At 48.5% G+C, this 14,061-nt stretch overlaps 1 protein-coding gene across 4 annotated transcripts in view; it reads left to right on the top strand.

Moving 5' to 3' along the window:
• Positions 1-1,840: 1,840 nt before the first annotated feature.
• Positions 1,841-14,061, top strand: part of NCOA5 (nuclear receptor coactivator 5) — a 28,343-nt gene continuing 16,122 nt past the window's right edge. The window contains exons 1-3 of one of the 4 annotated variants that reach the window (XM_075916198.2): positions 1,841-2,078; positions 11,356-11,542; positions 12,091-12,198. In XM_075916198.2, coding sequence (XP_075772313.2) covers positions 11,380-11,542; positions 12,091-12,198 — 271 coding nt within the window. In that variant the 5' untranslated portion in view covers positions 1,841-2,078; positions 11,356-11,379. Of the gene's footprint in view, positions 2,079-11,355; positions 11,543-12,090; positions 12,199-14,061 lie in introns of those variants that run through there. The other 3 variants (XM_075916200.2, XM_075916199.2, XM_089769798.1) reach the window with 3 other exon arrangements.

The following is a 14,061-nucleotide window of genomic DNA, read 5'->3' as shown; positions in this document are numbered from 1 at the left end:
GGAGGGGTTGCGGGGGGGGATGACGGGGGAGGGGATGGGGGCAGGGGAGGGGTGACGGGAGGGGAGGGGTTGCGGGGGGGATGATGGGGGAGGGGCTGGGGGCAGGGGAGGGGTGACGGGAGGGGTTGCGGGGGGGGGATGATGGGGGAGGGGCTGGGGGCAGGGGAGTGGTGACGGGAGGGGAGGGGTTGCGGGGGGGATGATGGGGGAGGGGCTGGGGGCAGGGGAGGGGTGACGGGAGGGGTTGCGGGGGGGTATGATGGGGGAGGGGATGGGTGCAGGGGAGGGGTGACGGGAGGGGAGGGGTTGCGGGGGGGGGATGATGGGGGAGGGGATGGGGGCAGGGGAGGGGTGACGGGAGGGGAGGGGTTGCGGGGGGGGGATGACGGGGGAGGGGCTGGGGGCAGGGGAGGGGTGACGGGAGGGGAGGGGTTGCGGGGGGATGATGGGGGAGGGGCTGGGGGCAGGGGAGGGGTGACGGGAGGGGTTGCGGGGGGGGATGATGGGGGAGGGGCTGGGGGCAGGGGAGTGGTGACGGGAGGGGAGGGGTTGCGGGGGGGGGATGATGGGGGAGGGGCTGGGGGCAGGGGAGGGGTGACGGGAGGGGTTGCGGGGGGGGGATGATGGGGGAGGGGCTGGGGGCAGGGGAGTGGTGACGGGAGGGGAGGGGTTGCGGGGGGGGGATGATGGGGGAGGGGCTGGGGGCAGGGGAGGGGTGACGGGAGGGGAGGGGTTGCGGGGGGGGGGGATGACGGGGGAGGGGCTGGGGGCAGGGGAGGGGTGACGGGAGGGGAGGGGTTGCGGGGGGTGGGAATGATGGGGGAGGGGCTGGGGGCAGGGGAGGGGTGACGGGAGGGGAGGGGTTGCGGGGGGGGATGATGGGGGAGGGGATGGGTGCAGGGGAGGGGTGACGGGAGGGGAGGGGTTGCGGGGGGGGGATGATGGGGGAGGGGATGGGTGCAGGGGAGGGGTGACGGGAGGGGAGGGGTTGCGGGGGGGGGGGATGACGGGGGAGGGGATGGGTGCAGGGGAGGGGTGGCGGGAGGGGAGGGGTTGCGGGGGGGGGATGACGGGGGAGGGGCTGGGGGCGGGGGAGGGGTGACGGGAGGGGAGGGGGTGATGGGGGAGGGGCTGGGTGCGGGGGAGGGGTGACGGGAGGGGAGGGGTTGCGGGGGGGGATGATGGGGGAGGGGATGGGTGCAGGGGAGGGGTGACGGGAGGGGAGGGGTTGCGGGGGGATGACGGGGGAGGGGATGGGTGCAGGGGAGGGGTGACGGGAGGGGAGGGGTTGCGGGGGGGGGGATGACGGGGGAGGGGCTGGGGGCGGGGGAGGGGTGACGGGAGGGGAGGGGGTGATGGGGGAGGGGCTGGGGGCGGGGGAGGGGTGACGGGAGGGGAGGGGTTGCGGGGGGGGGATGACGGGGGAGGGGATGGGTGCAGGGGAGGGGTGACGGGAGGGGAGGGGTTGCGGGGGGGGGGATGACGGGGGAGGGGCTGGGGGCGGGGGAGGGGTGACGGGAGGGGAGGGGTGATGGGGGAGGGGCTGGGGGCGGGGGAGGGGTGACGGGAGGGGAGGGGTTGCGGGGGGTGGGGATGATGGGGGAGGGGCTGGGGGCGGGGGGAGGGGTGACGGGAGGGGAGGGGTTGCGAGGTGGGGGAGGGAGAGTTGCGGGGGGGAGGGGCTAGAGGGGGACGCCCGGGGGGGGGGTCCGGGCCGGGGGACGCTGCTGCCGCCGCTGGCAGGCGCCCCGCGGAGTGACTACGAGTCCCAGCATTCCCCGGGGCTGCGTGCCGCTCGCTCGGGGCTGCCGCGTTGCATGCTGGGATCTCGAGCGGGCTGCCATTTCGTCGCTGCCCCCACTGCCGCGGCCTCTGCTGTCATGGCGGGCGCGGCACGTGACCGTCTCCGGGGCCCGCCGTAAATCGCGGCGCTGTCGCACTTCCGCCCTCCCCCCGTTACGGCACGCGCAGCGCCTCGCCGTGCGGTACGACGGCGGTTGGGCGGGTCGGTTGGCGCCTTTGTCCTCGCGGCGGAGCTGGGCGGCGGCCTGAGGCGGAGAGCGGGCCCCGGAGCCACGGTACGTGCCGGGGGTGGGCGAGGGGCCGCGGGGCCTGCGCTCCCTCGGCCGGGGCCGCCCCTGCCGGGCGGGCGGGCGCGGGCTTGGCGGCTGAGGCGGCCGCGGGGCCGCAACGCGCGTGCGCAAGCGCCGCTGCCTGGAGGCGGGAGCCGCCGGGCCCGGGAGCGCGCGGCGCGCGGCCGCGTCTGTTCGGCGAATAAAGGCTTCGGCCGCGGTGTGCGTGTGTCTGCCTTGCGCGGGCCGGGCGGCGCGACTCGCCGTGGGGCCCCCGTCCTGCCCGGGCCTGATCTACCGCCTCCGCCTCCGCCTGCTCCGGGCCTCAGAGCCCGCCCGGGGTTTCATAGCCCCCTCAGCCGCCGCGCGCCCGCCCCCTCAGCCCCACCGCAGGGGCTTTGCGCGCCCCGTGGGTGAGAGTCTCAGTGTCAGTGCAAGTGAGGGGACCCTGCTCCCCACTGCTCCCCACTGCTCCCCACTGCTCCCCACTGCTCCTCATTGCTCCCCACTGCTCCCCACTGCTCCCCACTGCTCCCCAGTGCTCCCCAGTGCTCGCCTCCTTTTGCCTGGTCTGACCCAGTGTCTTCCCCCAGAGCCAGGCCCCCCCGCCCACCCCGCTCCAGCTCTGCCCTCCCACGGCGCCAGGCACCCCGCCCTCCCGTTCCTTTCCCGGAGCCAGGCCCCAGAGTACCTGTTCCCGCCACCTGGCCCTTCCTCGGTGGCTTGTCTGCGCGGAGTGAGCGGCCCGCCAGTGCCAGGCTCGCCCCGTGGGTTGTGCACTCAGACCTCAGCCCCGTGGGAACCACCCCCCAGAGTGGCGCCCGGGACAGCTGCCCCCTCTCTCCCCACCACTGATGTGGGGGCATCCTTTGAAGCAAAGCTTATTGTGCCACTTCACCGCCTTATAGTTCCTCTCTGCAGCGTCCGGAGGAAGGAGTGATAGGGATGCATTGTACTGAGCTGCTGACCTGGGTGGGTGTAATGCGCACCTCCAAGGTTCAGCCTCCCTCCCTGCTGGGAAAACAAACTAGGAGAGGTGGCTGTGGAAGTGATTTTTTTTTTTCTCCCTGCCCAAACCCACCCCGCTCCCCAACTTGGAACTGCCCTAGATCTCACTGGAGCCACCGCAGCCACGTGCCTGTCCCACCAGCACTGGGGCGTGTGTGCGGAGTGGCTGTTAACGTCCAGGCGCACGGCTCTGAACGTTCAATTTGACAGGCACATGCCACTGCCCCATTCCTGATCCTCTTTGCAGGACAAAATCTCAGACATTTTTTGCCCCATTTCACTTGTGTTGATGCACCCCCCCAGACTTCTCTCAAGTTCCCCTAAGGGTATGTGTACCACTGGTTGAGAAACACTGGTCTGACCTAAAGCTAGCTATCTGCTAATTTTTTTGTGAGTGTATCATAAAGTTTCAACTCTAGTGGAGGAAAGTGGCTTCGGCTTGTGCCCCTTATCAGCACTGGAACGTCTTCCTCTGACTATTGAGTGCTGGTCTACACTATCCGGGAGAACAGTCTAAGGACTCTGAGCTGTGCAACTTCAGCTATGTGAATAGCATAGCTGAAGTTGACTGACTTAGATCTCTTCACTGCGGAGTGTCAACTCCCCTTGTACTTCTTATTGAGGTGGACTAGAGCAATTGGTGGTTGATTTATCATGTCTACTAGGTCCAGCTGGTCGCATAGACATATTCTGAGACTCTCCTTTAGCTTCCCTTAACTGGATTCTTAGAAGGAAGTTGAATAGGGGAAATTATTGTCCTGCAGCTTTATCGCAGCGGCTGGGACACACCTCCTTTCTGATGGTAATATTGTGAACTTACCTATGCCTTCAACTAAGAAGGTAAGGGCTGAAAACAGTGAATAGTCTCACATTCAAGCCCTATGCTAGCTACTTTTTGGGCTTGCAGATTTCAAAGGTTACTTGAAGGGGGAAAAAAAGAGAATCTTTTTATTGCTGACTCATGATGTACTGTAGAAAGAATAGGGTTTTTCATCTTAAAGATTTTCTATGTGAACTTTACATTAGGAATAAAGAACCCTTCCAGATTGTTTTTCCTGTAGAACTGTGAACACATGGAGATTTGTGGGGTTTGGCAGCTCAAGAGACTGAAATATGGACAGTTGAGTAGGGGGAAGAATTTTTATGTTGACCATTTAAAGCTCTTTTTTTACACCTGTTTAAAATTCTGAAAACACAAGAATAATTCATTATTTACAGCGCCTACATCTTCAATTAATGATTGCCTATATTCAATCTTCCTATAAAGACAGGATGCTCTATATGTGGTGTTTCTAATATTTAAGGTAAACTAGGGGGTTGCTCGCTATGCTGGCCACTCCACCTCTCTCAGCCACTTTGCAGCCAGAGAGCATGATGATGTCATTGCACAGCAGGAAAAACTTTTAAATTAATATAATATATATAGAGAGAGAGAGAGGGAGAGAAAATGAACTGTCCTTTCAGGCATTTTTATGTACATTCTAAAGAAGTAAAAATTGGTGCACATATTCTTTTTGCAGTTCGCTTTGAAATGTGTAAATCATGGGGTGAGTCACCTCAAATCTGTCGAGGGCCATACACGAGAAGCAAAAAAACCCCCCCCCAAAAACCCATTTATGTGGCTCCTGACTGAGAAGGAGAAAGATGCTCCACACATTTCCCTTGCACACTTGAGCCTGGGGGGGGGGGGGAGTCTAGTAGATTATGTGTTCCAGCCTCAGGTTGGGGGCAGAAAGGGGGAGTTAGGGCACTAGCACAGGCTCCCCAGTTCTGGGAGGGATCATGAGCCTTGGAGGCCAGATCCAGGCAAGCCAAGGGGAACATCTGTCCCCCGGGCCTGAGGTTCCCCACCCCAGTGTCAATGAAAACTATCGTTACCAGCCTTTCAATCTTACTATGAACATGGGTGTAAATTATCTTCAAAAAAGATCCCTTTATTACAAATCCTGGAGTGATTTTGTGACAAGACAATTCTAGGTTTTTTTTCCATTGGCAAAATTATATGGCAGTAGAAAAAACTGTGCAAATCCATTTTATTTGAAGAAATCTAATTTGCTTATCCGGAGGCTACTCTCCGAAGAAAACTACACTGGTGTTAGTAATTATGGGATTAGTCAAACTATGACTCATAAAATCCTTTTACACTTACTTATTGGCATGTTCAAAATAGTTTTTCCAAGTAACTTGCTTAATTTACTCTCCTTCTCCCCCAAAATTAACCCCCCCCCCGCCTCCCCCATCATCCCAGCAAAAAACTCCATTCTTTACTCCTACTATATCTTTAAGCATGTTCTCAGTTTTTTGCTTTAGGGTTTTACTGATCTTATTTTAACCTAAAACTTGTAAGTTGTGATGGCTTCAGTAGCTGTCTTTAGAGTCAAAGAGTTTAATGCCAGAAAGGACCACCAGATCATATAGTCTGAACTTCTGTATATCACAGGCCTCCAATACTACCAGGCTGGATAAAATTTAACAATTTTAGTTGAAAATGAAAAAACAAACAAACTGTATTTCAATTGGATTTTTGAGTTTAAATGATATTTTTTTTAAATTAAACTTAAAATGTAATTTGAAATTAATACTATAATTTCTTATAACATTTAAATAAATATATTGAATCTATGAACAGTTACTAAAACTTGGCGTTAAAAGCTGCTTTTTACATAGAGAATTGGGAGGGCAAGTTTTACAAATATGGCACAATAAATTTTTACGAATATGGCAATACATTTTTAGGTCAAATTTTACAAATATGGCACAATAGGTCATACTGTATTAAGGACTTGTTTAATAAAATCAATTTTATATGCTTTGTGCATTTAATTAAATTCCAGTTATTCTGATCCTGCTGGACACAAATTAATGAGCAATAAGTTAATCTTGTAAATTTATATATTCATCAAGGTGTGTTTGATTTGAATCGTGATTTAAATCACTAGTCAGGAAGACACGATTTAATCACGGTTTTCTACATAAAGGTACATTCTTTTTGGTTGTTATAATAATATATAATCTTCGCAACTCAGGTAAATGTAGGTTTCATTTTTAGAAAGTACACACTATATATTTTTAAACTGATTTATTTTGAAGACTTTTCAGATTAGTTTTAAAGTTATATCAGAAAATTGATTGATTATTTCATTTACCAAAGAGAATTGAAGCAGATATTAAGTCATTGGGGAGGTGAACTATCTCCAATTCAATAGTTTAATCATTACTATTTGGAGGATTTGTTTGACGTGATATATTAAGAGAACATCACCAGACAGACATTTAGATTGTTGTTTTTGTTAAATAAAACATGTATTCTGGATTTTTTTTCCAACAGCAAACACATAATATTTTAACAAAGCAAGCAATGTGATTTTCTTGACTTGAGTTAAACATTCATGGTTTGTTTGTTTTTTTTAAATCAGGTTTGTTTTTGTTAAAATTGTTTTTAACTAAAATAGTGAAATGAAATATTTAAAAAAACAACAGATCTATTGTCAGCTAGGTCAGCATGAGACACTTAAAATATTGGCGTCTGCAGCTCACTTAGTTGTCTTTACCTTTATTTTCCTGTCTGTTCATAATCTGGAAAAGGAAAAACAAGCTTTCCTTCTTTTTCATGTCCCAAACTATTTAATTTGGAGTTAATTAGTCCAAGGAAGAAAATATTCTTTCTAGACTAGCAGAAGCGGCCACTGCTGTTAAAAATGAGATTATCGCTTCAACAGTCTCTGAATCCAAGTGCTTAAGTGACTTCCAGTTCACCAGTGTGACTGTCTATAAAACGTCATCAGCAAACATATATGGTTCACCCTTTGCTCTGAAGTTTATTATAGTTGGCAATATGGAGGGATGATTGCTGGATGCCTGTATCATAGCCAACTCTGCTTCTTTGACAGTTAAGGTTTGACCCTGGAACAAGGTATTGAGAATATTTGCAAGAAAATGAGCTGGAAATAGTGCTTGTCCCGTTCACTTTTTAATGCTCGTAACTCAACTTTGTCATTGCATATTTCTCTTTTTTAAGATCTCAGTCGTTTCCTTCCAAACTTCAATGAGGTCAACAGTAAACCAGAGATTTCCCTGAATTTTGTTTAAAGCTACGGAAATAGGCTTCAGGGTACTCAGCATGCATTTGATATTTCTCTTAAGGCCAGTGTTGAGAACTTTGGCTGTAACAGTGCCATCTATTTCTTCACAGTTTTGTTCAAACTTTCATCAGACTAGGCCAGTTCTTGATGTAGTGCCCAAAACAATCCACTACTGAGTTCCATCACATATCTTGTGGGAGAGAGAGCTTGGTTCCTCCCACTTTTTTCAGAGCAACTGCTCAGGATTATTGTGGACATTGCTCCCATCGAGACTCAGGTTAACAATTTTAACCTCTAGACTTTTTGCACACGCCTCAATTTCTTTTTCATACACTTTATCCAGCAGTTTGCCTGCGACATCTGCTTTGTTGGGTGAACTGCTCTATTGGGTGAACTGTATCTTAATTAGGGATGTCAACAAGTAGTCAACTAGATAATTAACTGATAAGCCTAGGCTTAACAGTTAATCTTTTTCACTACTTGCATTCCCTCCCCCCCCACTGCCTCTGATGGGGTGGAGCAGGAGCCGGTGCTGATTACAAGCTGGTTCCCCCCAGCACCTACTCTGTTGTGTGTGTCGTCCGTGTCTCCCCCCCCCCCCCCCCGCTGCACTGCTGCCTCAATTAGAGCAGCAGCAGGGCAATAAGGGAGGCTGCTTCAGGAGATGTGGAGCAGCCTCTATCTGCAGGGAGCCTGGGCCTGCTGCAGGCAGAGGCTGCTTCGTGGTAGCAACCCCTGTCCCCGGGGGCTCTGAGCTCCCTGCAGACAGAGGCTGCTCCGCATCCTGCGGAGCAGCCTCTGTCCATGGAGAGCTTGGACCCCCCCCCCCCCACACACACACACACAGGCAGGGGCTGCTGCCGCCCCACACGGCTGCCTCTGTGTATCAGAGGCAGCAGCGCGGGCTTCTGGCCCACAAAGGGAGCTGGTTTTTTAAATGGCTCCCCTCGCAGACCAGCTCCTCCTGCCATCCCACACTGCTGCCTCTGATACAGAGACAACAGTGCGGAGTGGAAGGGGGCTCCCAGAGTGTGGGGCCGGGAGTGCACTGGCTGCCAGCCCCGCCCCTGGGGACTATCAAATAGTCATGTAACCGCAAAGATTTAATGCGGTTACACAACCTTTTTTTACCCGAGATCTAACATCCCTAATCTTAATGACTGAACCATGTTAATGAAGTGTGGGTTCTCAATTATATGGAAAGGAGAGTTTGTTGAATAAACAAACCTGGCAATTGTTTTTATCAATAGCCTCTTTTTGTAATCATCTGGTTCTTATCACAAACTTTTCTATGGTTGCTTCTAGATGGAGGAGACTTTTTTCTTTTTACTATTGTGGCTGTGTGTGACATACATGATGAACATTATCAGTGGTAGATAACTCTGAAACTGTAGAATATGATTGTGGTTTTGAAGATAGATAGAATGAGAATTTAAGAATAGTCCAGAAGGAATACAGGCACACCTTAAGAAAGAAGTATGAAAATAAAACTTTACCAACCTGAAGATCCTGCATGTTCAGACATGTTCCTTTCATCTTTATGAAAAGGAACTAGCGATATAATAATATAGTCAATTAACCGATAAGCAAAAGCTTATAGGTTAATGCTATAGACTACATTCATTTCCCTCTTCCTCTCTCCCTGCCAGTAAATTTAGCAGCAGGCTGGCTCAGTCCTGGCTTGCAACGGCTCTGGGACTTACCCCTGCTGCAGCTCTGCATTTAAAGTGTATTAGGAGCTGGGTAGGCAGGCAACCCAGCTCAGTCCTGGCTCACGCTAAGTCCGGGACCCACCCCTGTTTCAGCTGTGCATTTCAAGCGTATTAAGGGGCAGGTAGGTGGCCCGGCTCAGTTCTGGCTCACGCTGGGTCTGGGAGCTCGGACCCCCCACTAGACAGGGACTACTGCCACCTCACGCTGCTTTCTCTTTCTCGGAAGCAACAGCACAAGGCAACAGGCAGCTGGTCCACAAGAGGAGTTGGTTTTTAAACTCTCTCCCCTCATGGACCAGCTCCCGCCTGGCATCTTGTGCTGCTGCCTCTGATACAGTGGCTTCTGGCCCTGCCCTCGGGGACTATCGAATAGTCAACTAGCGGATAAAATTTCATGAGGTTACTCGACTATTCAATTAGCCGATATTTAATATCCCGAGAGAGAACACTTCTCATGATTTTGGTTCATTCAGACAACCAGACCTTGCATTTCTTTGTTGCACTGTTTGCATCTTGCATGCATGCCTGTCTTACTCTTTGGTAGAGGAACTGCATTAAAATATTCCCAAACTGGGTTTCTCTTACAGCCTGCTGCTATTATAGGTTTTCCTTCCTCGTGAGAGAATGGTATAGTAGATCTCAAATCAATGAAGGCTACACTCAGAAAGGCCTCAGGACTTCTGGAATATGCTGCTTAAACAGTTTCACTTTTATTTCTGCTGCCTCTCCCTCCCTTCTCACATTCATCTCCAGACTACTCCTTGTCCGGTTCTACTCCACCCCCAACGTTCTTCTATTCATTAAACTTTCTGAAACTTTGTACCTTTACAGAGAGGTGTGCATCGTGTACATTGACTCAGTGTGCACAAATTTGCAGGGGGACAATAGTGTTGAGGTCTGTTTCTCACCTCTTATGTATTATTTATTTCAAAACATTTTTGCTGTTTACAAGCATGTTATCTGTGGAGGCACAAACCCACAGTTTGAGAACTGCAAAACTGAACATCTCTGGTATCTTCTGCACTGAGTCCCATTGGGTAGCTAGAAAGATTAACTTAATCATCTGTACAGAAGCCTCTGGAACTCCATGATACTGGATCCCTAATCCATGAACTCTTGGAACTTCTCTTAAACATTACATGAATATGTTGTCTCCTACTATAGAATTACAATGTATAATCCCTATTCCATTATGAGGTATCTTTGAGCTATAGTGTATCTTAATTAAAACTATATTTAGACAAGTTTGTTCCTCAAGGATTTTATCAAAAAAGTCCTATTTCAATATTTAAAAATGAGTTTTGATTTTAAAAAAGCATTGATTTTTATCCACCCTGATATTCACCATTTCTGAGCAAACTGAAAAAGCACAGTTAATTAAGATTCTGAAAATATCAGTCTTAATTGCTTAATGTACACTTAATATTGTTATAGTATACCCACCTAGGTAGCAAAAAGGTATACAAAATCTGATATAAAGGCTCTTTTAGTTGTAAATCAGCATGTTTTAATGATTTATATCAACCAATGTAAGTGTACTTTTTTAGTAAATAACTCAGGTACAGATGGAAAAGTTGATTAACATGGAGCTTTCCATTTGGTGATTTTAAATTACCTTGATTTAAATCAGTCTACTCTGATCCACATACTGACTCAACAGGTGATTAGCCCCCCGGAGATGTTGCTGGTATTTCTAGATTTGTCTACAGAAAAGAAGATTTATAAAAATCTACTGTTGATATCACTGCCGGAGAAGATGAATAAATGGGGAGTAGTGTAGCCCAGCTTCAGTAGGAGCTGACTTTTTGCTGGGGAGCAGATTGGGACATAGGAGTTGCCCCTCAGTGTTGGTTTGAATGGGAAATCAGATTTTCCCTTATTGGAGCATTTTGGTTAAATGATTCAATTACTGTCCATTAAAAAAAACTTTTGAATGAATTCACCTTAGATTTTTGAAAATCTTTTTTCATGCCAGTGTCTCATTATACATTGCTGCTATCAAGATGTCTATTTCCCGTTTATTATTTCAGTATTTAAAAGTCTTTACCAATATACTGAATACTTAGAGGCTACAATAGTGGACCTGTAGAAAAGCCTAAAGATATTTACTCACTAATTAGATTTACTGATTAGGATGTTCCTGTATGAAATGACTGTTTTATTTTCTTTCATTTGGAATTAAACTTATGAAAACATACTCTTACAGTGATCAATCATGGATTTCAAATTCAGAGTTTGGGCTGGAATTTTCCTTTTTAGCAGGACATGAAGATCAAACCCAATGCACAGCACAACGTAAGATACAGTTTTCTGCCAAACTTCAAATCATCTGTGTAAGGATTTCTCTTGAACTCAGCTTGCTTAAAGCAGACCTTGTTGACCTCTAGTCTGCAAGCATGTTAACTTTAACCTTGTTCCAATGTAATTGTAATTGTCATGGATGTGAAATGATATGCATGGCCATTTTTCTTTTTTGCGAAGAGTTGCATTTGGAACGAAAACAAAATGGCTCGAGGACGCACGAGCAATAGCATCAAACAGAGCGACTTCACTAACAGCACCAATCCACAGGATTTAGAGAGAAGACTTTTTGTCGGCAATTTGCCCACAGACCACATGACTCGTGAAGAAATGGAAGAGATATTTTCAAAATATGGCAAAATCAGGGGTTAGTATTTTATTTTGTTATGGCTGGGAAATCAGTCAGAAACTTAATTTTCATGCTACATCTGATGATAAAGGTGACAGTGAAAAAAGTGACCTTTGGTGACATTTTTCTTTATCTGCATTTTCAATGAAAATTAACTTTCGTTAGTACAACTGAAGCTTGAGACATGTTAGAGCTATGGCAGTTTGTTTTATCCTTTTGGGTTTGCAGTATGGTTCTAGACAAACAAGTCTATCCTTTCTAGGGCTCTTGTATTCTCTTAATTGGAGGTTGGTCACTTTAGTGCCTTTTGGTCACTGTCTTGTCAGAAGAAGTCGGGCTGTTATATAGTATTTCATAATTGCCTTAGCAACATTTTCCCATTTTGGTAAACTCTCCTTTGTTTTGGTCCTGGTTAACTTATTGGAGTGTTCCTATCAAGCTTGGATAGATGTTCTTGGGTAAAGTCCCTTTGTCTGTTCAGCCCTGTGGGGTTTATATAATGGCCTGCATGTGGTAGTACTGTCCCTTAGTTGTAACTGGTCTTGCCCTGCTATTAATTTTTCCAGCCCTCAGCATGTTCCATGGCTATGGGTTCGTGCAGTATGAACGTCTAGAAGACGTCCAGGCCGCTCTGGACGGTGAGAAGGGTCGCCTTTATAAAGGGTATAGATTAGGTAAGGAAAACTGCTCCATGCTACTCATACTGATGCCAGCATGCATTTGGGTAGAAAGAGGAATTCTTAAAAATCCATGGAAAGACCGTTGTGTGAAACCTGCCTTGAATATTAGTCTACATTTGTTTTTAGGCACTTTATTTTTTGAGTTCTTTGCTCTAGTCTTGTTTGTGATACAGTAACTGCTCTGTTCCCTCTTGATATTTTGGTGGTCTCCACATTTATTTTCCTGTATTGTTTCATATTTAAATAGAAATATAGGGATATGTAAGTAGTTGGTACTAAACCAACGAAACCTGAGTGTTCTCTATCCCTTACTGAACTTTATTTTTTTCATCTTGACAGATAAAGGGAATTGATCACATAACTGAAAGTTAGTCTGGTTGCTTAGGTGAAAGTGATTGTGACTTGACTATAGTGTGTGCAAATAGAATAAATGAATATAAAGTAGGGATGTAGAAGTGTAACTGTTAATGGTTAACTGATAAGCCTGCACTGTTACCATTATGTTACACTCAGGCTGGCTGCAGGCGGGAGCTGGTGTGCGCTGGTAGCCAACTGCCACCTCATGCTGCTACCACTGATACAGAAGCAGCAGCGTGGGGGGCAGCAGCTAGCTCCCCAGGAGTGTGGTTTCAGGCAGGAGCCAGTGTGCCAGGAGCTGGCTTAAAAGCCGGCTCCCGGTGCATGTCATTTCCCAGGAAACTAATTACTGCCCTGCGTTGCAGGTGTGTGTAACCACTGAAAATTTCAGTGATTACACAGTTACCCTATTACCTGCTTTTTATCATTCCTAATTGAAAGTATTTTGGTACTTTAAAAAGGCCAGCTTCACAAAGCAGAGAACAATTGTGAGTAAGGATGTAAAGGAGCAGTCATTTGGCTAACTGTGCATCGACTACACGAGTAGTCAGTTAGCGGAGCCACTCTGTAGAGCCGCAGTGGGGGTAGCTCCTGGAGTTGGCATTGCAGCTCTGCATTTTAAATGTAGTAATTGCTCGGCAGCACTCACTACATTTAAAATGCAGAGGTGCAGTGGTTCTGGACTGCTGAGAGCCAGGACTTAGAAGCCCTTGTTTGCAACAGCCAGGGCTGGCCACGGACAGGTGCTACTGCTGGAGCAGGAGCTGCTTCGTGACAGCAGCCCCCACCTGTGGGGAGGCCTAGCTCCTCACTGGGATCCCCGCGAATGGGCTGCTGCTGGACCAGACTTAATCTGCCACAGGCAGAAGCTCCTTTGTGGCAACTTCTCAAATCCCCTCCTCCCTGGAGATGGTTCTGGGGGGAGCCAGCTTTTAAACCAACTTCCCCCCAACACCAGCTCCTGTTCTCCCTCCTCCATTTGCTGCCTCTCATACTGAGGCAGTAGGTAGGGAGGGATCAAGTACTGACTCGATAAGCTTAGCCTTTTTGGGTAGTCTAGTACTCAACTACTTGCTTACATCCCTACAATTGAGTCAGGTCAGCTGAGAGAGAAAATTTAAACAGAAAAATGTGAATTAAAATTGGTGAAGGAAGCAAGAGAATACAAGGAGAAAACTGTGGCCATCAGAGTTAAGGACCCTAAAGAGAGTTGAAGGATATTAGGAATGAAAGGAACTCTTGACAGTGGCATTGGCCTGTTACTAAATGGAAACGATAAGTTGTCAGTTATGCAAAAAAGGCAGCCCAGGTGTTCAATAAATATTTCTGTTCTGTATTTTGGCCGAGGCACTCTTTAAACCATTAATGTTGATTTTTTGACATCTTGGGAAACTAGAAAGGTTCCAGAAGAAAAAGAATACTATACCAATATTTAAAAGGTGTAAGTGGGGTGACCAGACTCCATTATAAGCCTGTCAGCTGACAGTGATCCAGGCAAAA

Source organism: Pelodiscus sinensis, chromosome 17 (assembly GCF_052426305.1).
Source record: "Pelodiscus sinensis isolate ZL-2025 chromosome 17, ASM5242630v1, whole genome shotgun sequence".
NCBI lineage: Eukaryota > Metazoa > Chordata > Testudines > Trionychidae > Pelodiscus > Pelodiscus sinensis.
This window is presented reverse-complemented; position numbering and strand designations above follow the sequence as displayed.